At 40.8% G+C, this 22,684-nt stretch overlaps 1 protein-coding gene and 1 non-coding gene across 3 annotated transcripts in view; both read right to left on the reverse strand.

Annotated features, from left to right (window-relative positions):
- Window positions 1–7,899: 7,899 nt before the first annotated feature.
- Window positions 7,900–22,684, reverse strand: part of A1cf (APOBEC1 complementation factor) — a 51,134-nt gene continuing 36,349 nt past the window's right edge. Inside the window, exons 6-11 of one of the 2 annotated variants that reach the window (XM_057778883.1) lie at window positions 18,781–18,878; window positions 15,574–15,847; window positions 13,354–13,535; window positions 9,683–9,819; window positions 8,849–9,000; window positions 7,900–8,051 (exon numbers count right to left, since the gene is read on the reverse strand). In XM_057778883.1, the coding sequence (XP_057634866.1) occupies window positions 7,900–8,051; window positions 8,849–9,000; window positions 9,683–9,819; window positions 13,354–13,535; window positions 15,574–15,847; window positions 18,781–18,878 (995 nt within the window). Of the gene's footprint in view, window positions 8,052–8,848; window positions 9,001–9,682; window positions 9,820–13,353; window positions 13,560–15,573; window positions 15,848–18,780; window positions 18,879–22,684 lie in introns of both variants that reach the window. The other variant, XM_057778882.1, reaches the window with a different exon arrangement.
- On the reverse strand, window positions 17,391–17,463 carry Trnak-cuu (transfer RNA lysine (anticodon CUU)). The gene has a single exon. It is a non-coding gene; the product is annotated as a tRNA-Lys (tRNA).

Here is a 22,684-nt window from a genome sequence, read left to right on the forward strand (position 1 = left end):
TTGATAAAACATAGCCAGAAAGTTCTGTGTTTGGCAGACACGCATACATACAGAGGCAAAGAGAGACAAATGAACTTGCTGAGGAAATAGGAAAATACAATGAGAAGAGAAACAAGTTATTACCTAAAGTGTTTGGCCAGTCACACGAACAAAGACATCTGTATTCAGTTAAGGAGACCGACACTTTGATTATTGGGTGCAGAAAGGTTTTATTTTTAAAAATTAAGCTGCAAGTAGTTTTGCTAAAAATAACAAGTTTTTTTGTGAGGGGAGTACAGTAAAGACAAAAGCAGGGTGTATATGTGTGTGTCTGAGAGATTCAACTGTGTGTCATCTGATACTGTGTAAACGACAAAGGCATGTTGCAATGTCAAGGCTTGGACAGGAATGGAAGGCAGAAATAAAAGAGAGAGTAATTCATAGTGAAGGCAAAGCATTGTGGGTAAGCATGGAGAGAAATATGGTACCCAGAGGACAAGCCTTGGGTGTCATTCTTTTAAAAGTAACCATCTACTTCAATTAAAAAAAAGTTGATTTGATTGTATTTTATTTGTTTGTTTATGGAGAGATGGGCTCTCTCACTGGCCTGGAACTTGCTAAGTCAGCTAGGCTAACTGACCAGCAATCCCCGGGGTTCCATCTACTTCTGCCTCTTCAGTGTCAGGATTACAAATGCAAATCCCATCTGGTATGTTTTGTGGGTTCAGGGCCCTCCTTATACAATAAACACTTTACTGACTGTTGTCTCCCAAGCCTAGAAAGTAACAACTTACTGTATCATTTTTAGGCAGTATGCTGATCAGTTCCTAGCGACTATGTGAAGGAAGACCTGAGATATGAAGGATTTCGAGGTTACTGCGAAGATCAGCAGGGATCAACTGAGGTCAGTTTCAGTGTCTGCCGAAGGGTTGGGAAGGGGACTGTCTGGCTGCCGCAGGTTCCCCATGGCTATGCCTCCTGTATGCCATCATTGTGCTTCTTGTTAGGGAATACAAGGGAGCTGGAAATTGAGTAGATCAAGGAAGTAGGCATTGTGAAGATAATTATGTTGACTTTAGGGGGCTAAGACAGTACTGACCTGTCAACATTGTCATCCAGGGTAGTTATTTCCTGTCATAGTTTCTCAAAGTTCCAGGCAGGTGTTAAGAACAGCCAGTTAATAACACATCCGAGGAAGAAATTCTGGACTCTTGGCTCTGCAGCCCCGCTTTTCACTGAGACGTATAGGTCCTTATACACCTTCTTTTGGGAGAGTTTATTCTCCTCTGGAAAAACTTTTCCTGGACCTAGAATTGTTCCTTCTGTGAAGTGCTCAGAGCTCTTAATTGTTTTCACTGGTCCCCTGTCTTCTCTCTGTTTCCGTCAGTTCTTCCTTCTCTTTCTTTCCTCTCTTTCTACGCCCCCACCATTCTTTCAATCCTCTTGGTCTCTCTTTCCCCAACTCCCCTTCTCTCTCCCTTCGTCGGCACCCCTTTTCTTTTTTCTTCACATATCGCTTCTATTCTTGAGCGCCCACTTCATCAGCTGCAGCTATTCCCTTGGTTTTCATCTTCCTGGAGGCAGGCGGTGTCCTCCCACGAACATCTGCAGCAGCTCTTTATGCATTGGGAAACTGAGTTGGTTTCTTGGAGGCTTGGAAGCAGCTTCCAGGATGCTCAGATGATTGGTACATTTGAGTCAGCAGCAAGTCCCTGTTGCTGTGACTCTCAGGTGACAAACCATTTTGAATTCATTGTCAATTTAAAAATGTGTGTTGGTTGTACCAGTTTAATGGCTCATAGCAAAAATTCCAGAAAATGCAACTTCTAATGACATTTGTAATTTCATTTTCTAGGAGGCAAGAGCCAGGCACAGCTTGCTCATCCTCTGCTTCAGGGACTCTCAGCAGCTGCACTTGGTGCTTTAACCAGGCCTCCAGTGCTTTCAGGGCTCAGCGAAGTACGCTGTGCCCAACCTCTCTTATATGGTTGCTGGAGGGCCTCAGCTTTGCGGGTTCTTGGCTTCAGACTGCTATCAGCTTCCTGCCACACGATACCTTCCTCTGTACAACTATGACATGCAGCTTTCTTCCCCACAGAGAGCAAGCAAGAAGTGCTAGCAAGGTGGACATTATGACCCTCTATAAGCCAAGCTTGGAAGTGACGCCACATTTTACCGTTGAAGTTAAGCTGCCGGGTCCAGGCTATTCTCAGTAGATAGGAGCTATGTGCTGTTATGAGTGCCAGTGGGGCAGGGCTCACTGCCGTCCTCCCTGCTGCGGTCACTTGTTCAGTAAGTGATAATACTTTAAGAATCTCCCAGAGCAGCAGTTTCCTCTACGCTGTTGAAAGCAGGATTGGGAGCCACATGTTTCTGTCCACCTGTGCAGTCCCCTGCCTGATGTTATCATGGGTACCACTTGGTTTGATTTTCAAGAACTTCTTGTGGTGTCTTTGTGGCAGAAGGCAGTTTTCCCTCAGTATTCATCTTCTAGTCTTAGTAATATGATTATTATTGCCACCTGAAGATTACATTTCCAAATTGCTCTTGTGGCAGGGAGTGGCCACATGCTAAAGTCCTGACCAATTCAGCCCAGACCTAGTGCTGCATAGCAGCTTCCAATAACTCTCCCTAATGGAATGCTGGGAGCTGGCTTTCCCTCCTCTTTCTACCTCCTTCATTCTCCTATTTGGAATATAATCCTAGACCATGGTGTTGAAGCCACTCAAGTTAAGTAACAAGAAGGAACCATGTTTTCATGCTATGTGAGCCTCTTGTCTTTCTGGGGCTTAAATGAGAGCTGTTGGGTATCCAGAGGACTTGGAGTTCACGGAGGATGGGTCTCTTCATAGTCAGCAGCTTATAAAAGTAAAAATGAAAGTAGGACTGTGATTACTATCAATGATAGGGCTATAGAGGTGCCTGGATCAGCCACTAGCAGCATGTGGAGCTCTTGGGGTCACTTAGTTCCTAGTGTCCTCATGGGGCAGCTTTCACAACCACCTAGAACACTAGTTTTTGGGGATCTGACATTGTTTTTTTTTTTGTGTGTCCAAGGTCACTCAGGTACAAGCCCCCCATATACACATAATTAAAAATAAGCATTTTTTTTTAAAGAATGGAATATGAGTGTTTTTCTCTGTCCTTGGATAAAGACATGGCATTCTGAATTCTCTGAAGGGTCACTGATAGATAGACATCTAAAGCTCTGTTTGATTACTGTTTAGCAGAAGGCTTTTGGTACAGAACAAGTCACATCACTCTTCCTGTCCTTAAGAATTAATCCAAATAGGCTTGTTGATCACTTGGAAAGCCAGTCTGTTTCAGAGACTTCTGAAATTATATTAAAGCCCACTCAAAATATGAACTGGGACAAAGGTTTCTCTGGCCGTTGCTCACCCCCAAGTGAGTATTTCATTGTATTCTGTAATAAATTCTTCCTAGATTCACTTATGTTTAAGGTATCTCACTGAATTGTAGTGATGGTGACCACGGACGGGGCTGGATCATTAATGAGAGTCCCGAGCAAGCTCTCCATGCCATTGCTAGTTGAACTTACTTTCATGGCCAAACATGCCTAGTCCTAACTAGTCCAGAATTTAGTGCCTACAAGTAGGATGCTATACATAAAAGAGACCAAAATATGTGTTCTTATCTTAACACAGGGTTGGCAAGCTTGTAGGCCAGATAGTGTAGAGAACAGGAAATAGAAACTGGTCAAGCAGTTTGGAGCAGGACCCCCAAGAGACATGGTTCCATTCTTGTCCTTGGCTAGAAGCTGAAAATATCCTTGGTTCGACCCTGAAAGAAGAGGAAGAAAGAAACATTCCTCACTAAGTCTTTTATAAATAGGAACCATTTTTAACTCGGGGATCAACAAACAGGATTTGTTCTCAGGGGACAGTTTACTGATGAAATTTTCCTTTCACTTAGGATGAGCAGATACTGGTACCCAGGCTAATGTTGACTTCAGCACACACTAACCTGTCTGAAGGCTCTTTCTCTCTCTTTTTAGTTTCTGGGTATTTCTTTCACTTTCTTGGTTGACTGGAAACTGGCATACACTCCCAGAGGATGCACTCTGAGGAACCGACATAAACATGGAGGCTGAGAACTAAGCAAGTGTACACGTGGCTGTACCATTGGCATTCGCATGCTTACTGAGAAAAAAAAAACTTTCGTTTTCAGGGAAGAAAAACATTAGCAACCCATGTTGATAATTATTAAAACTTTATTATGGAACTGAAAAATTCAATTAAAACCATATCACCATTCTGAAATTCCATGAAATTGCATCATTTCTCATTTTCATTGATTTATGATTCTAAGGTGACCAGTATATTTGTATTTTCCAAAGCAATGATCATTTTCCAAATAAGAGAATGATATAATTTTACCATACTAGTTAGATCATTTAGCTCTATAAAACATTGTACTCAGAGTACAAAAATAAGTGCTTTATGCACACTCTTTAATACTGTTTTTTAAAATTTATCTTTCTTTTGGTACTCTAGATAAATCCATATAAATAACAATAAAATGAAAAGAAGCAGGGAATTGTTAACACCTGAAAAATGGAGGTACAGTTTGCTCTTAGCTTCCTTTTCACTAAAAGATAAGAGAAGATAATATCTGACTCTATTGCAGCCATGAAAATCCATTTAAAAAAGAGATTTCTACAAGGAAATGCACTAAAAATACCAGTGATTAAATATTTAAACCACGATAATGATGATTGATTTAAATAGACATATTTTTAGTTTGAGCTCCCAAATATCTTCTAGGAATTAAAATAACAAGTTTCAAAATAAAATTGTGTATTTGTGAAAGGTACAAAGACTGCGTTGCAAATCATTTAATGCAAAACATGAAGATGTGGCTTGTTAAATAGAGTTTTGAATTTTACAAGCACAAATAACTTAGAAAACAAAAATACTTAATGGCCAAAATGCTTTCAAGTAAAGAAGCTTGGTGCTGATTGATGGGCACCGTCGATCACTTTGTACATCCCTCACAGCCGTACTTAAAAGTTTTCCAGGAGCTAAACCTTTGTTGTCTACTTCTGTATAGTTTTTGAGAAGTCTGTTTGGCAGGATCTTGTGTTGACTTCGGGACACACCTTAAGTCCTCCAGGACAGTTTCTGTTTACTGCAGTACCTGTTGCTCCTCTTGATTTACTGAGGGTGTGGGATGGAAAAACAGCCATCTGAGAACGGACAGCAGTTGACAGGGGACAAAGAAAGGCTCCATTTCACCTGGTTCCATTTCCTCTATTCCAAGTAACATCCAGCAGATTTTATCAACACACTATTACTTGCCAGACTTTAAAAAAATGCTAATTTGTTAGATTTTTTTCAATTATGATTCAGTTTAGGGTCTTTTGTATGTTTCATTTGGTTGCCCTGATGATTTGAAGGTTTTTTTTTTTTTTTTTTGAAGAACTAAGAAGTATTTAGGGAAGAACCAGGAAAATGGAGTAGAAGTCAGAAAGGCAGGCAGTGTTACTGCTTATTTACTAATCTAAAGTATAAGTGATATGCAAAACTAGCCTTTGGTTTGATACTTGATCTTTTCAAAGCTTATCTTTGAGGCAAGAGTGGTGGTGCAAGGCTGTGGTGCCAATCAAAGCCAGGAGACTGAAGAGTTTGAGGCTAGCCTGAGCTGCATGAATAGAGTCTGTCCTAAAAATGTTTTTTAAAAAAAGAAAGAAAAGGAAAAAAGAAACAACAACAACAAACAACTAAAATCCAATAACAACACCTCCACCCAAAATGACAATCCATTTTCTCTCTTGATCCAAGCTCATTACACCCAAACTTGGCCTATCAGGGTAGCAACACATGGATACTTTCTATAAATATATCCTAATGGAATTTAAAATCTTCTCTATATGTTGCTATAACAAAGTAATAGCCAACCACCCCAAAAGTCATTCCATCTGTCCGCTCTGTAGTACACAGATCAGCCCCAGGGAGGCAGAAGTCAGGCCTGCACCCCATGACACTCTTACCTAATTGGCATGTGACCCTTCAGGTATTTTGGATGTGCCACCAAATTCAGATGTTCTTATGCTCAGTGACACAATGATCTGAGGAAGAAAGTATAAACCAGAAAATCCAGAGTCTTCCAGAGTTTTAGCGGGAGAGTCTTGGCTTTAGATGCCCAGCTGAAATTCTGAGAACCTGCAGGTTCTGAGACATTCAACCATGATTGACATTTCTTTGGCTCTGATTGGAATCTGTCCTAATTTTAGATTCCAGAATTCCATTAAGGAGTTGACAATATTTTCTGCACCTTTGTGTTGGCTTACCCTTGAGTTCCACAGACTTTTATGTGAGCCACTTTTTTAAAATGGGAATTCTAATGCTATGTCCCCTAAATCGCTAATAAAATGGGAGTAGTGTTTGGATTCAGTACTGGATTTTGACTTTCTGTTTTGAACATGTATATTCTGTATCAAAGCCTCACATCCTTTTAACCTTCATCTCTGGCTATATCACCCCCATCCCATCACTACCAGATGTTCTGAACACTCAGGAACATTTTGGCAAGTAGCACTTTTACTAAACTCTGAAGGGATGGTCTCATCTTAGCAACCATTGTTAGTATCCTGGTGCCCCTGGGGAACCTGGCACAATCACCCCTCAGCATATGGCAACCAGTTCCCTGACTATATGCAGGTGCAAAGGTCCTTTTAAGAGACAAGCTCCACTCACTCCCAAGCTCAAGCACATGAGTGTTCTCTCTCCTCTCTTCCCCAGCTGTTCTGCACATATTGAAAGAAGATCAAAAGAATGGAAGGGCACTGTTTCTTTGTGGATTTAATATGAACTAGGCAGAGAATTCGAAGTTAACCTCAAGTTAATATAACTGTTTGGAGCTGGGTCTGGTGTTGCACATCAACTGTCTCAGCACAGGGATGTAAGATAAAGGAGGATCACAAATTTGAGGTCAGCCTGGGCTACAGAGTGAGAAAAGCAAAACAAGTTCCCTTTTGTCTTTGAAAGGACTTTTTGGCCAGTTTCTGATTATAAAAAATATCATAGTGTATTATGTAGATTTGAGTTACTTTACCAGTGCTTAAGTTTAGCAAAATGAGTCTGGGATAACAGAAAACAGTATGGACAAGTAAGAATTTCCAGATGAGAAAAAGTCATTTTTCACTGTAGTGCTTGGTGTTGGCACAGCTTCTATGGTTCGAGCAGCCTTGGGCAGGGCGGGGATTTTGAAGCAAAAGAGTGGTTTACGGTGTTGAATATATACAGGACTTAGATTGTTTCAAGCATATCTGAAACACATTGTATTGATTTCTAGGAAGTCCCGGAGGCTGCAGATATAGGAAGATGCTGATCTTTGACATATCGAGGGGAGAGAATTTCCAGACCAAAAGTGATAATGAAATCTATAACATTTCAGACAGTTTTCATGAGCTTAGGCCTGGGCTTACCCTACACCTTAGGCGATGGAGAATACCTCTTACAAAGCCTCCTGCTTTCCTATGGTCTCTTGATCTTGAGAGTGCAGAAGCAGCTCTGAGTCAGTGACTGAGAAAGGAATTTTCCTGTCTATGCCTTGCTGCTGACTGCCTAGCTCATCCTGGGCCCCAGTTCCTGGTACTAAGAGAGCTTACACTAATTTGTTAAGTTTTTTTTTTTTATCACTTCCTGAGACACTCAGGATCTTTGGAAGAATAACTTTTGCTGTTAGTGGTGGCTCTTCATATTTCTTTTAAGCAAAAGGCTCCTTAGATTTGATTTTGTTGAAGAGATTCACACTTCACGAGTAATACAGTAAGTCATGTCATCTCAGGAAAGGCATTGCTTTGGGGAAGGTATGACTTATGACCACAGGGGATCTGGTTCGAGGTTCGTATCGTCTACCGAGCATTCTGGGAGTCTTATTCTTGGAGGAAAGGAATCTTCAGAAGGCTCCATACGCGTCTCCTCGCGTAGTCACTGCAAAAGTAGGGTAGACCTCATAGGCTGTGTATGCCGCCAAGTCTTGTCCAAGTGCCACTGCCTGCTTGAGTTGAGCTGCAGACACAGGGGCGGTGGCACCGGGGACAGCATATCCTGGAGGAGGAGGCAGAGAAAATTTGTGAAAGGAATTCAGATTTCCTCACTTTCTGGCACGTTGTGTCTTTCAGCAATGTGGAAAATTGGAATTTGCTTAAAACAAACACATGCACACACACACACGCATGTACACACACACACACACACCGCACTGTAAATCTTAAAAGAACAAAAGCGGGGTAATGTGACAGAGGAAAGCAGCTGACCCTGACCTCTAGATTCCACTCAAGCACTTGCAAGCAAACATATATTTATATTACACGTCCATGCACACATTGGCATGCACACACAGTCATACAGACACAAATGAAACATAAAAAGTAGGAGCAAACTCCAAACACCAACCAAAGGTTAACCAATAGTGGCCAAGTTGTTTAACCTCCCCAGTTTTAGGCTTCTAGGTCTGTAATAGGAAGGGATGACATTCTCATAGGGATCCCTGGGGAAATAAAAAGCTTGCTGAGCGCTTCAGTGAGTACCCAGCTCTTAGCAAGCACTCAATTAAATATCTGCTAATAATAATACCAAAGTCTCTTACTAGGAGAAAAAAAAAACAACAAACAATCTGCACCACTCTTGGGGTTTTGACTCATTCAAGGTCACACAGCCGCTTAACGCTTAACACAGAGGCAGATGGGAGCCGGCATAGGCTAATCTGATTCAGTTCCCCGTATCTTTCCCATCGGCACAAGGTGCAAGTCAGAACTATTGAAGTTGAGGCTCCTACAAAGAAGGGATCCCCAGACACTCTGCAGACTGTAATGCCTGGCACAAATGATCCCGCCCCCCAGTACCTGGGAACACCGCAGCGGATGCGGGTGTGGCTGCTGTAGTCGCGGCGTCCCCTCCTTCTGTGGGGATGCCTAAGGTCTGTAGCGTGTGCTCTGCAGCATACGTCTTTGCTTCATCCACGTACGCACTTAGCTTCGGAGGTGTGAACGGGTGGCTGGAAAACACAGCCGGTCACGTGAATTATTCAGAAACTTAGGCACCCAGCCAGATGAAAAACCAAAGGCAGTTTTAGCTTTTAAAGAGGATTCATGGTGGGATTCTATAGAGTTTCTCCCTTCTGTTTGCTGCAAAAATAAAAATTCTACAGATATACATGTATGGGACTATTTGTGAATTGATCTAGCACTTTGGTATGGCATTTCTGGGGAACATGCGTACTATATGACACTTCTAAGGTATGTGTCATTCCTAAAATATATAAATGCAGTCTGGAGGTAAAATCCAGAAGGTGATATCCACTAACAGATCAGATCTTTGATATAAAATTAAAAAGTGGGTCAGAAGGTTATGCAGTAAATGGCAACTTCTTGAGAGTCACTTGTGTTGATCTGAATGCTGCAGAAGGAACCTTTATTCCCCTCTGACCTCTAACCAGCCCCGGTTCCCTTAGTCAGTTATTCTAGAGTCCTTGAGCTCTATGAAACTTTGGGGTTTTTAGAAGCCATCTAACAGCTAGGGCATACATCCCAGCTGAGCATCTTGCTGCCTTATTTAATTATGAAGGAGTAGGGTGGCAGACTTGAGACTGCCACTCGAGCGATGATCAAATACACATAACACACAGACTAATCTCATTCTAGAATCTCTGTTGCTAGGAGCTGGGAGAGAGTACGCACATTGCAGGATTCTGGCTGGCCAGTGCTGGGATAGTTATTTTGTATAGGAATAATTGTCTTTGGTCTTGTCCAATAGCAGAATGCAGTTGGTACACTGGCTGTCCCCAGTTATTTTTCTGACAGATTTCTTCTAGTATCTACAAGAGTAGAAAAAGAAATGATTTCTCTCCCAAATGTCACATTTGCATTACTTCTCTGGCATTTAGGTTCCAAGTTCTGACCTTCAGTTTTTACTAATAAAAAAGAGAAAATGCCATGTAGTTTAACAACTCATAAAATTTAAGTGGAACTCGATTCGAACTCCATTTAAGCTGTAAATGTCTATTATAGTTCATAAAATCATTTTCACACCATTTACTCCAATAGTTTTAGTTTAGCCCATTACACGCATCACATATGCACACATTTACTATGAGCTTAATAATTCTTCATATTTTTGCTTTGTTTTTATTTATTTTGTTTATTCCCAGTTTTAGGAAATTGGTGCTGTATATTGTGAGGGCAGATCTGCATATTACTGCTGCTACCCACAGCCCTTGTTCAGAGTGGCTGAGGGAAATTAACCAGAGAAGGTATCTTGGCTATGTGCCATCTGTCACAGGATTTTTTAACTTCATATTTTTGAAAAAATCATTTTGATTTTTAAAAGTTTAGAAAATGTCATTTTCTCTCCTTGTTTTATGTATTTGGACTTGGTGTTTGTGAGTGTTTTGCCTGCGTATATGTGCAGCACCTGCATGGTGCCTACAGGGGTCAGCATATCTGGAACTGGGGCTGCAGACAGCTGTGAGCCACTAGGTGGGTGTCAAGAAACGTGACCTGTGTCTTCTCCAAAAGCAACAAGTGTTCTTAACCACTGAAACATCTTTCCAGCCCTTGGGTCAGGATTTAGGATTTATTAATAAACCCTAATAGGTATTTATGGTGGTGATTTTTAAAAACTTACTTGGCAATGTGCCGCTTTTAGCTGTTTATGACATGCGTTGGTGTTTTGTCTACATGTATGTCAGTGTGAGGATGTTACGGACTGTTGTGAGCTGCCACGTGGGTGCTGGGAATTGAACCTAGTTTCTCTAGAAGAGCAGTCAGTACTCTTAAACGCTGAGCCATCTCTCTAGCCCTGGAAAATCTGGTTTTGCTATCCATCTGCATGTTTATTTTTTACCGCTTTAAGCACCCCAAACGGAATCTTTTCTCAAAACATTCATGGTTTCTTTAACGCCGATTTTGGTGCTGCTGAGGTCCTGATCAGCCCTTCACACGCAGATTCAGTATGTGTGTGGAACAGGGCTGGAAGCTGAGACAAGAGCAGTGCAATGCAACAATGCCTCCCAGCTCTCCGGACAGAGCTTCTTAGCTCATTGTTCTCACGTTAACCCAGCTGCCGTCTCTCATGACACTTTCCAGTTTATTAATTTTAAGATTGTGCTTATTTTTTCCTTATTAAAACACCCTTGGTGGCACCTTCTGTTGTTTATAGAGCATGCTCTGAGGTTCCCGAGCAATTGTCGCTTTTACTAGTAGATCAGCTGTCTGCCCATTTATGCCAGTTGAGCAAACACGCTGAGGGGCGTGGCCTGTGCAGCTGCTGGCGGGCAGGGCAGTTTGGAACCCTGTCTACTGGTGGGAGATTCCTACCTCTGCCCTGGGGGTTGGTCTCCAGCCATGGTGGCTGGGGTGGCATGGTTCTGATTTTTCCACTATGGTCGTAAAAATTCAGAGACAGATTAGTTAGATACCTTTCGCTATGGCCGACTTCCTCCCGCATTTAATGGATAAGCAGAGAGTTTTGCTCAGAATGACTTTTTCACCACGGTACCTGGTTACACTGTAATTATCTGTTGGTGTGTCAGTATTTTCTCACTGGGTTGCCATATGATTTATGATTGCAACGATTTTGTTAGATTCATTTTTGCATCTCTAGTGTGTCGCACACATGGCACACTAGAGAAGCCCAATAAAATGTTATTTTTTTAAACAAATGGTTCTTATTTACCACTGCAATAGACATTTTTCTTCTTTTTTTAAGGCCTGAGTAGAGTTTGAAGAAGCGTTACTTAAAGGTATAAGAAAGAAAAACAAAGCTATATTTCTGTCTTCCTCCTGAGGGCAGGGAAGCTTCCCCCAAAGTCCACAGACTGTAACACTAGTCATTCAGCCACGCGGCTTCAGAGGGAGCAACATGTGGTACCCACGCATGGGATAACCTAGGCTTACCAGGGACTGAGTCTGTTTGGTTCTCATTTTCAAAATGGTCTTTAGTTTTCCTATTGGAATGACCTTTATAACTTTCAGTGCCCACTAATAACAAAAACTCACCGCTACACAGAAACATGGACAGCAGAGTATTAAATGAAAGCAAACAGCAGTTACCATCATGAAATTGCCCAATAAAAAACATTCTAGAAGACTTTACATGACGGAGGCATTTTTATTTATTTATTTATTTTTAAACATTTATTTATTATGTTTTTTTAAACATTTATTTATTATTATGTATACAATATTCTGTCTGTGTGTATGCCTGCAGGCCAGAAGGCACCAGACCCCATTACAGATGGTTGTGAGCCACCATGTGGTTGCTGGGAATTGAACTCAGGACGTTTGGAAGAGCAGGCAATGCTCTCAACCTCTGAGCCATCTCTCCAGCCCCCATGGAGGCATTTTTATAGTTAAAGATTTACCTAGATTCCATGCTGGAATTCTCTCTCTCTCTCTCTCTCTCTGTGTCTCTCTTTAATTTTTTGAGATTATAATATAATGACATTTCTCCCTTCCCTTTCCTCCCTCCAAAGCCTTTTCTGCATGCCCTTCCCTACTCTTCTTGAAATCCATGATCTCCTTTATTATTATTATTTTGTATGTATATGTAGTATGTGTATGTATACATATATATTCTGAAATAACCTCTTCTGTCTGTATGATGTTACCTGTATGGATGTTTTTAGGGCTGACTATTTGACACCAGACAACCAACTGGCGTTTTCCTCCCTGGGAAAGACCACCTTTCCTGCTCCCAGCTTTACTCAGTTGCTTAGAGTTCTTCATGGAGATTGAAGTCCAGGGGGCTTTCCCCACCCACGTCATGTCTATTGTTGTTGTTCTTTCAATACCATACATACATACATGTCCTAAACAGTCGACAAAATGCTCCTAGCTATGACTCCTCCTCTCTTCTGTTCTTGACCAACCTGCTTCATAAGCATTTATTCTGTGCAAAGGTCTTTTATTTTTAAATATATTTATTTATTATGTATACAATTTTATGTCTGTGTGTATGCCTGCAGAGCACCAGACCCCATTACAGATGGTTGTGAGCCACCATGTGGTTGCTGGGAATTGAACTCAGGACCTTTGGAAGAGCAGGCAATGTTCCTAACCTCTGAGTCATCTCTCCAACCCCAGAAAAGGTCTTATTTCATGTTATTTTCACTTAAGATTATGGTTGACATTCTTTTTCCATTTTTTGTTGTTTGTTTTGTATTTTGGCTGGACTGTGATTAAGTGAAATGAAGGGCCTTTTAGTGCCAGAATGGCAGCCAGTCTCAGCGGCTCTCCTGAGTCTGATAAGCTGATGGTCACAGAACAGTAGCCCAAGTAAGCATCAATGCCAACCATTCAAACAATGAGTCCAGGGCCAACTTAACCACCTCGGGAGTGATATTACCTACCTGAGGAGCAAGTTTAATTCCTTGTGGTTTTAGAGAGACAGGATTCATCGGGGTGAGTTCCATCCCAGGCAGAAGGTCATAGAGTTTGGCTTCTCGCTTGTCTGCTTTGACCTGGTATCCACGGCCCAGGCCTGTGTATGCCAAATACCCACGGCCGCCCAGTCCTCTCACTCCCGCAGCCCCTACAGGGACATTCATGTAAATTTCTAGGAATGTAAGAAGGCATTAAACTGAATCAAACCACCAGAAAATCACCCTGAATCTTACTGTAATGGAAAAGTTAGCCCAAGTCACATTGATTACTGCCCTGAGGATGGACAGATAACCGCAGAATCTGGTGAAATGAAACTCAACTTCAGGTAAGGACCAACATCAGGGAAGGAGAAAGCTCCTTAGGAAGACATCACTTCCTTCGCGGGGATCGATAAGAATATAAGTCATTTAAAATTTTTTCAGAGAGAACAGCACTTTACCCTTTTGCTAATATTTTTTTGGATCACTAAGATTTAGTATGAACTTATTAAAACGTCCCAATATAATATGACCACTTGAATTACAGTTAGACTGGCGTAGGGACTATCACAGTGACTGCCACACTGCCAGGAAGCCAGAACGAATTTCATTAGCACATCCCCAATGAATGATCAGAAAAACATTTAGAAAGCATTTAATTTTCTTTTTTAAGTTCACCACTCTCTATTATGCGTTGTCAATGTGGGGCTTAGATTTCCGTTGAGTTTCATACACAGATTCCTTTTGATTTTTGTTTTGCCACATTGCTACATTGATTTCCTATTGGTGACACAAAGGAATGAACCATTAGGTTGATTACTCTTCGCCCATAAATATTATTCATTGATTACTTTTTGTTAATGCTATGTATTATTTTTCCCTTGGAATGAAGTTTGCTTTCTTCTACATCACAACTGGTTGATAACATGTAAGATATATGGATTAATTAATTAATGATATATTATTTATATGCATAAGGTTTCTATAATATGTAGAAAGTATTTTGGATAAGACGTTGGTTATTACTTTTACATTGCAATTTTGGTAGGAGTGATTGTATTGTGAGCGTAGAACTTTTAAGTCCACTGAAGAGGTCTTAAAATGCTCAATTCATTTCTCCCTGAAAAAGAATGCAATATAGCCAAGTAATAGTTTCCACAGAAATCTGGATGGGGCTCTTCCAAGAGTGGATTTAAATACATCATTTGTTCCTATTTTTCAGATTGCTGTCATATAAAGAAAACAGGATTGAGATCCAGACAATGTTAGCCATACCCAAGAAAACACCAGTGACAGATAGCACAAGGCAGAAAAAACTAACTTCATATAGATATCGAATTTCCTGAGCTCAGAAACCTGCTCAAACAGAGAGTCTGTGTAAGATTCAAACATGAAATATTTCTGGTCTGGCAGTGAGATTGAATTTGTTTTCTATTTTGAATTTATTTGGTTTCCTATACACTAAAAAAACACATTAATTTCCTTAATAGTTTGGCTTCTTCAACATTATCACAAACAGCCAGATGTCATGCATATCTGCCATTACAGCTCTCAGAAGGCCGAGGCAGACATTGTGAATTCAAGGCCAGCCTGGAATATATAATAAGCACTTGTCACCAACATATAGACAAACAAATGGAATAAAAATGGTATAACACATGGATCTGGGAGAGTGTTCAGAAGAGAATCCTTCATATAAATGAACCATATGGATGATAATTTGTGATTAGCCTGCAAAGTGTGTCCATCAAGTACATATGTGCCTTCAAGTGATTTTGCTGTCTGAGTTGATTTTCATCAGACCATGCTTCTTTCCCTTAGAAGTTCTGGACTCAGTCTAATTATATGTTAGTGCCACATAGTAGTCTATCAGAGAGCAGGAAACGATGGGTATGGTGCTAGGCTGTATTCTGTATGCATTTTATGGGTCCACGCAAAGATCTAATTGTATACTAGACTCATTAGTACCAATTTCTGACAAGTATTTTTCAATAGCCAGTTGTGATGTGAAAAAAAATAGATTCCTATAAAATAAGAGACACTGAAATATTTGATTTTTAACAAATAATGTTCTAGTCTTTTTCTCCCAGTGAATCCATCCAATCTGTCTAAGGCTTCAGAACTGTAATTTACAGTCCATTAGAATAATAGTTTATCAATCATTTGAACTGTAAGAGTTACAGTAAATCCAGCACTAAATTGTGTTACCTCTGACAGAAGGGGCCCGGATGAAGGCCCTGTTGCTGAGATGTCCTTTGGTTGCTGGGAAATGAAGACTTGGAATGGCTGCATAGGCCTGGGGGGTATAGAAGACAGGAGCTCCAAGGTAGGCTGTGGTGGGGTCGTAAACATGACCCAGAGGGTAGGTGTATTCACCTTGCAGCATGGTGTTCCTGCCACCTGTGCCCCGGGTGTACCTAATGTAACTGTCCTTGTCCACTGGCTTGGCCAAGGTCACCTCAATCGGGGAACCATCCAGCACCTGTGTGGAGAGCAAGGAAAAGGCAAACTGAGAAGCCTCTCTGACAGCTCAGTACCATACAGCATGTCTACCATTTGCTGCATTCTTACTGATTTGCATTTCTTCATTTCTGTCTCTTAATTAGGTTCATGCTTCTGTATCAGTTGACTATTCTCTGAGTGGTTTTGTTGGTCAAACTACACAAGTGCCAACAGGTTTAACAATGCTATGTTGACTACTGAGTTTATAATACAGAGATAATCAATGAGACATACAATTACTCGGTATTTTCTATTATGTGTGATTTAGGTGTTTAAAATTACATAGTTATGTGAGTATAAAAAGCTGGAGATCTTTATGGGTGCAAAGCAAATTAAGCAACACAATAAATGAAGGTGATGGAAATCATTAAAGATATCTTGTCATTTATCAATAGCATGGTGATGAAGTCCCATCAGGCCTTTCCAAATGGCTCACTAGAGCAGCTACACAATAGGTGAGCATTTCCTGGGGAGGGAGAGGAGTCTAGGTAGAGGCTCAAGGAAGAAGAACCTACTAAACTCTTGCATTGTGCTTGTAAGGTAAAGGTTTGCCTTACTGAGAAGCTGGGAGAGGATGAACAGGGGTGGCAGGGGATTGAACTCAGAACCTCAGGAAGAACCGTCAGTGCTCTTAACCACTGAGGCATTTCTCCAGCCCCTCCTTAGGGGATTTAAGATGTTGCTGGGTCCTTGAGGCTGTACATGCCCCAGGCTTCCCTGTGTCTGAAGGAATCTGTGCTAAGAAGCCTGGTCCTTGTCCTCCAGATCTAATCACCACCAATGTCCAGCCTGTACTCTGCTCTACATAAGGTTCTCTTCAGGGCTCCTGGGCCACTGCGTTGTCATGGGATTTGGCCAATAAAGAACTCTGAGTATGAGGATAGGTAACGGGCAACAGTGAATTTAGGTTGTATTTTCCTGGTGCCCTCTATGAGAGAGGTCATTTTGGGCCCACTGTATTCTTGACCAAAGACATTTCAGATAAAGCCTCAGGGTGGCATGACTCTAGATCAATGCCCCTCTCAAAGGGTCCTGCTCTCCACAGTTCTGTCTCAATTCAGTATTCTATTAACTCTCGCGCTCCCTCTCTTGTGCCTTTACTGTTAGAATTCTGTCAGTTCTAGCATCTGACCTTGTGTTTTTGAATCCCCTTTTCTCACATTTCTGGAGTGATTCCTAGCCACTTATCATCTACAGAACCTTGACTGAGAGAAGCCTCAAGGGGCACAGTAGTCTCTTAGGCATCTTGCTCTCACCAAATTTTTTCTTCTCAGATTTTCTCTGGATCTACTCAAGTTCTTCTACGAGGACAGATTTGTCTGGTGTAGGGATAAGTCCCGCCCTTTAGGGGGCGTGTTCCCCTCGGGATAATGTTTACCTATAAATCTGGCGAGCTTGCTCGCACCGCTTGCTTCTGCTTTCCTGGTCTCCGTGGGAACAGTGGTTCTGTAAGTCTATTTCCCCATTAAAGCTGTATATATTTTTACAATCTGTCTGCATTCGTTTACGCCGTTACAATTTGGCGCCCAACGTGGGGCTCGAACCCATGACCCTGAGATTAAGAGTCTCATGCTCTACCGACTGAGCTAGCCGGGCGACCAGGAGCTGGGGCGGCAGGAACACAGCCTGCAGCTCCCACTACAGAATGGCACCCAAACCCTCTTCCTCCCAGCATTCTGTTCTGTTTACTCCACCCACCTATGTTCTAACCTATGAGGGCCAAGCAGTTTTTTTTATTAATTAACCAATGACCTTCCTCCATCAGTCTGGCTACAATTTGCCTATTCAAAGTATATCCAAATTTCATATGTTCTTTTTCACAGCATCTCCTCATCTATGATGGGTTTCTGAATGTCAATGACTCATTTCTTCATCTGAATTTTCTACTTTTAAATGTTTTCTAATAACATTGAACTGACTACTTTGCAGAGGTGTCTGTGGCCCTGTTTTCTAGACTCTCTGCTCTTTGACAAACAGTTTTTCTTTGATTAGTTTATGTCCTGGACACAACTAGCAGATCAGTGGCCCCTAGACAGGTTTCAGTGCTTATTGGATTGTTGTAAATACTACATAGGTTTCTATAAATAAATGAACACTAGGAATTCAGAAGGTGATTTTCTGCCAAAACCCACTCTTTGCAAGGAGAAGGATACTAAGCCTCCAGTATTGGGAAGACCAAATATTGAGGAAAGAATGACAGCTATCTTGACATTTTTTTTAACCAACCATCATAAATTACTGATCATAAAGTGCAATAAGTAGAGATAATTGGAATGTTGTTTGAATGAGAATGCCCCCCACAAGCTCCCAGGCTTTCATGTTTAGTCTCAGTTGATAACTATTTATAAGGATCGGAAGGTGAGGCTTTGGTGGAGGAGTGTGTCACTGGGAGCGGCTTTGAGGTTTTTAAAGTCCACATCAGGCCCAGTGTCTCTCTCTCTCTGCCTGATGTCTGCAGATCAAGATGCAAAACTCTCAGCTTCTTCACGAAGATCATGCTTGCCTGCCTCCTGCATGTTCCTTGCCATGATGATAATGGATTCCCCTCTGAAACTATAAACAAGACTCCAATTAAATGCTTTCTTTGTGAAGAGTTGCCTTGGTCATGGTTCTTCCTCACAGCAATAGAATACTAACAAGGACGGGGGAAGCAAACTTTAATTCCTTCTTCTAAGAAAACTGAGGTCTAGTGACTTATCCAAATCAGAAAAAAAATTGAATTAGGATTTGCCACTTAGCCACCTCTTTTCCCTTTGTATCTTTAGCTGTTATTTCTCTTCTGTGCATCCCCAAGACCGCTGTCAGCGATGGACAAAGCTGGAGTATGATGGACTCCTTAGATTACTCTTTGGTATAGCATGTCCATACAAGCTTGGATGGAATATGTAAGCATTTTATTTTCTCCTGCATTACCTTGCCATTTAAAGCTTTCATAGCTTCAACTGCATCTTCTCGGTTACTGAAATGCACGAAAGCGTAGTCCCGGATCTTCTTCACCCGCTCCACAGCTCCTATAGATAAAATGTGAGCAGCACCATTAGCAAACTTGAGACAGTTATGTGATTAGTTTCCAAGTGTGTTAGCACCCTGTGAGACCCCTTTGCGTGTTAAGCTTTAAAATTCTGTATAGTCAACATTAACTTTTGCTTCTCATAAAAATACTTAAAATCTGATTCATTAGAAATAGTTACAAATTATATACTCTAATTCCTATATTATAAAGCATTGAAGGGCAAGAATGGCATCTTTTGCATATTATGAAATTTAAAAGATAAATAATGCTCGATAAAGGTAAAGTGCTATTAAATTGACATGAACTCAGTTATTGGTCATCTTGTACACATATATTCAACTTATTTACTTCAAAATACTGCTTTATCTGGTGTTGGAGGCTGCCGAAGTATACAGCATAGGGCAACTGATAATTCAGGTGTTAACACATATCTCTGATGAAGATAATTGTGTTTAGCAAGGCTTACAGGACCACTGACTCTGAAAACTGGTTGCCTGTATCTGTAATTTCTCTCATATGCCACTTCATTTTTTCCCAAGAACAGCTTTGGGTATTTTCCCAGTGCTTATGTGGTTAGCTCATGAAAATATTCCATCTTCTGGGCATATATATCTGTGGGTGGTCAGAAGAATGACTTTTCATTTAGCTGTATAGTTTTGATATATAGAATATATACTGAGACATGCTTTATAACTGGATCTATTTGTCCTACAAGAATTGCGGACACTTAACAACCCGTCTTGTTCTTTTTCTCAGACTAACTGCACACATTTGTCTCAGTTCAAATTAGCAAATTCAAACCAGACTAAAGACTTTTTTAAATGGATCATAAGTTTGAAACCTTACAGCTACATACAAGGTCAGAGTCACAGATGTCCAACCAATGTTACTAAGAAAAGCATGCCAATTCTTCATTTGCCAATCTACTAACAATGGATCTGTGTCTCAAAGTTGTCATTGGGCACTGTGCCCCATTCTGGTATGGTCTTGCTCCTATGGCATTGGGTCCTTGTGTTGCCATGGTAAACAGCTCAGCTTCTTATCTCTTGCTGTAGGAATGTGTTTCTTACCAATGAGAGAAATTTCTTTATCGCTTCAAGGTTCCTGAAGAAGAGTTTTTTAGAATAGAGGAAGAAGCTAGAAGAAGCTAGGAGGAATAAGAAGTAGGACAGGAGAATTAGAATAGAAACAGAACAATAATGAAACTGATGTGGAAAAGCACGTAGTGGAGAAATCATTTCACCCTCAGATCTTGCTAGCCCCTTGCTTGCCATAGTATTCTCTCTGAACCCTGAGAGGTCTAAGAGGCTGGTACCCAAAAGACCTTGCTAATCTGGGAGGTTCAAAACAAGGTATAGGTGTAAGAAAATGCAAATGGACCTAGAGCAAGGTGATGAGTTTTGAACAGGAACTTCTGCCTGCAGATGTTACTGTATGCATGGAGAAGGAAGGCAGGAGTATCCACTGGCTGCTGATGTCTTCCCCAGACTGTTGTGGAAGAAACATTGTTGTGCAATAATTCATGGAAATGAGAGAAAGGATGATTTCCCAGCCTATCCCCATTGGTCAGTTTCACCCCAGCAGTGTAAACCCCGCCTCTATGTCTGGGTTAGTATGGCTATATGAAATGCCTGATCCCAAGTCCTGTGCTAGAGCATCCATCCACATCTGCTAGGAAGAGAGGGAAGCTCTGGGCATGCAGATGGGCAATATCATAGCAACCTGATGTAGTATCTATCTGTGATGTATCTTGTATAATTCAGTACTATTTTCTTTATTCCCACAATGACATAAAGAACAGTGTTCAATGGCTTTTCTCAAGTTCTTTTGCTGGTAAGTAATCATGATTTCGATGGAGTCTGATTGTGGACACTGTAGAAAACTGAGGTGAAGACTAACTCGCTACTATTTGAAATCTTATACTCATTCTGTCCCCGAAAATACCCTATTTTATTTTCTGTAAAAGAACTTTGGAATTGGGGGAGACTTTATCAATATGATATGTTTAATTAATTTTACTTTACTTTTATGTAAATATTAGGATGCTATGATTTTGACAAAGGAGGATTTATAATTAATTCACAGAGCACACAGCTAAGGTCTAGAATTAATGTCCTATACCCTTAATTAATACCTTTAAGTTAAAAAGTTGCTTCTGGAATGTCTGAAGTCTAAAGTAATTTCTGTCTATAGTGTGAAAAGGTTAGAAAAAGATATCTACTAATTCAAACTTGTTTCTTTATAAAGAAGGCTTTATGCACATACATAAGGATTTACTATAAAGATGCCAGTTATACCACTGGAGAAATAGCAAAATAAAACAAGATCCATTTTCTCAGGAAAAATTAAATATGATCCATTTATACAAACTCCACTTAGTTTTGTAAGAGACCAGAGTCGACGTCCATGTACTCTTGTGGAAAGATCCAAACCCTATTGTCTGTTTCTAACATTTATAACAGGATAAAATATGAGAATCTGTTCTAAGTATCTTAGCCCACATATAAATAAACACAAATTCAAGTACACCTACATCCAGAGATACCTGGAAAGGTGGATCTCAGACTGAAAACAATGGTTACTGCAGGAACAGAGAGGTGTTGGGAAGAGTGTAACTATTTCAAATATTTATTCTATTTTTTATTGTATGTATATGTGTGTATGTGTTTATGTACTTTTGTGCACATGAGTACAGGTGCCTGTAGAGGTCAGAAGAAGGTGGTAGATCCCAGGGAGCTCAGGCTAGAGGTAGTTGTGAGCCAGCTGGCGAGGATCCTGGGGACTGAATTGGGCTCCTCTGCAAGAGCAGTGCAAGACTTTACCACCGAACCATCACTTCAGTCCCAAGAATGAAAACATTTTAATTGGCACAGTTTTATAAATATTAGCCATTTCAATTTTGGTCGTATGTAAAGGCATCCAGACAGCAACATACCCTGTTTTTATGTGGAAAGACTGCTGTGCACATTGACTGTAACATGTGGAAAAAAGGTAGCTATACCAAGATGGTTGGTGCTATATTTTAATGGTAGTTGATAATTTGGTTTTCGAAGCAAGCTTTTTTCTTTAGTTGATGGGTAAGTGGAAACTTGTTTCACTACTGCGTGAGCATGCTGGTTATCCTTCAATTTACATTAGCTTGGGTTTTAAGTCTTTTAAGCCTTTAGATTTTCTTCATTACCCATAGTTCTCAGAGTCAATGTGATGTCACCCTATTCCCAGGACGAAGAGGAAGAGGAGAAAATCCTCTCCCTATCCAAGGTTAGTTCTCTCAGACTCAAGGCCGCTAAAACATTTAGAGTCTGCACTCTACCGCATGGTTCAATGACTGTGAATTACCTTCCTTTGGAACAATGGGTGGCAGTAATCTAAGTTTTCAAACATTGCAGTGCTTAGCTTCTCTCTTCCCTTAGTAGTCACTCCTTGGCTTCTTATGATAATCATTATACAGAGCAAAATTATCTGGCTAGACAGAGAAAATTAAATAAAGCCACGTGATCCCATGAAGCACAGGGTATATGATTAAACTGAACTTTCGGGTCAGTTTCTTATTCCTTTTGTGTTAGATGGAGCGATGACAACGGTCCCTTCCATGACTCGTCTTGGTAAATGAGAAGTAAGGAGTTAACCAGGATGGCCTCTGTCCCTTCACTCCACTCTTCTCCCTGCTCTATAGTTTCCCAAGGGGGGAAAAGGCAGCTTTAGCTGCAAAAAATATCACCTTCACTTACCTCTTGCCTAGTGACAAGGATACTGGAGCTAGTCTCTCAGTAAACACACACTGTGTCAAAGACTTTTAAGTCC

This window comes from Chionomys nivalis, chromosome 8 (genome assembly GCF_950005125.1).
Source record: "Chionomys nivalis chromosome 8, mChiNiv1.1, whole genome shotgun sequence".
Taxonomy (NCBI): Eukaryota; Metazoa; Chordata; class Mammalia; order Rodentia; family Cricetidae; genus Chionomys; species Chionomys nivalis.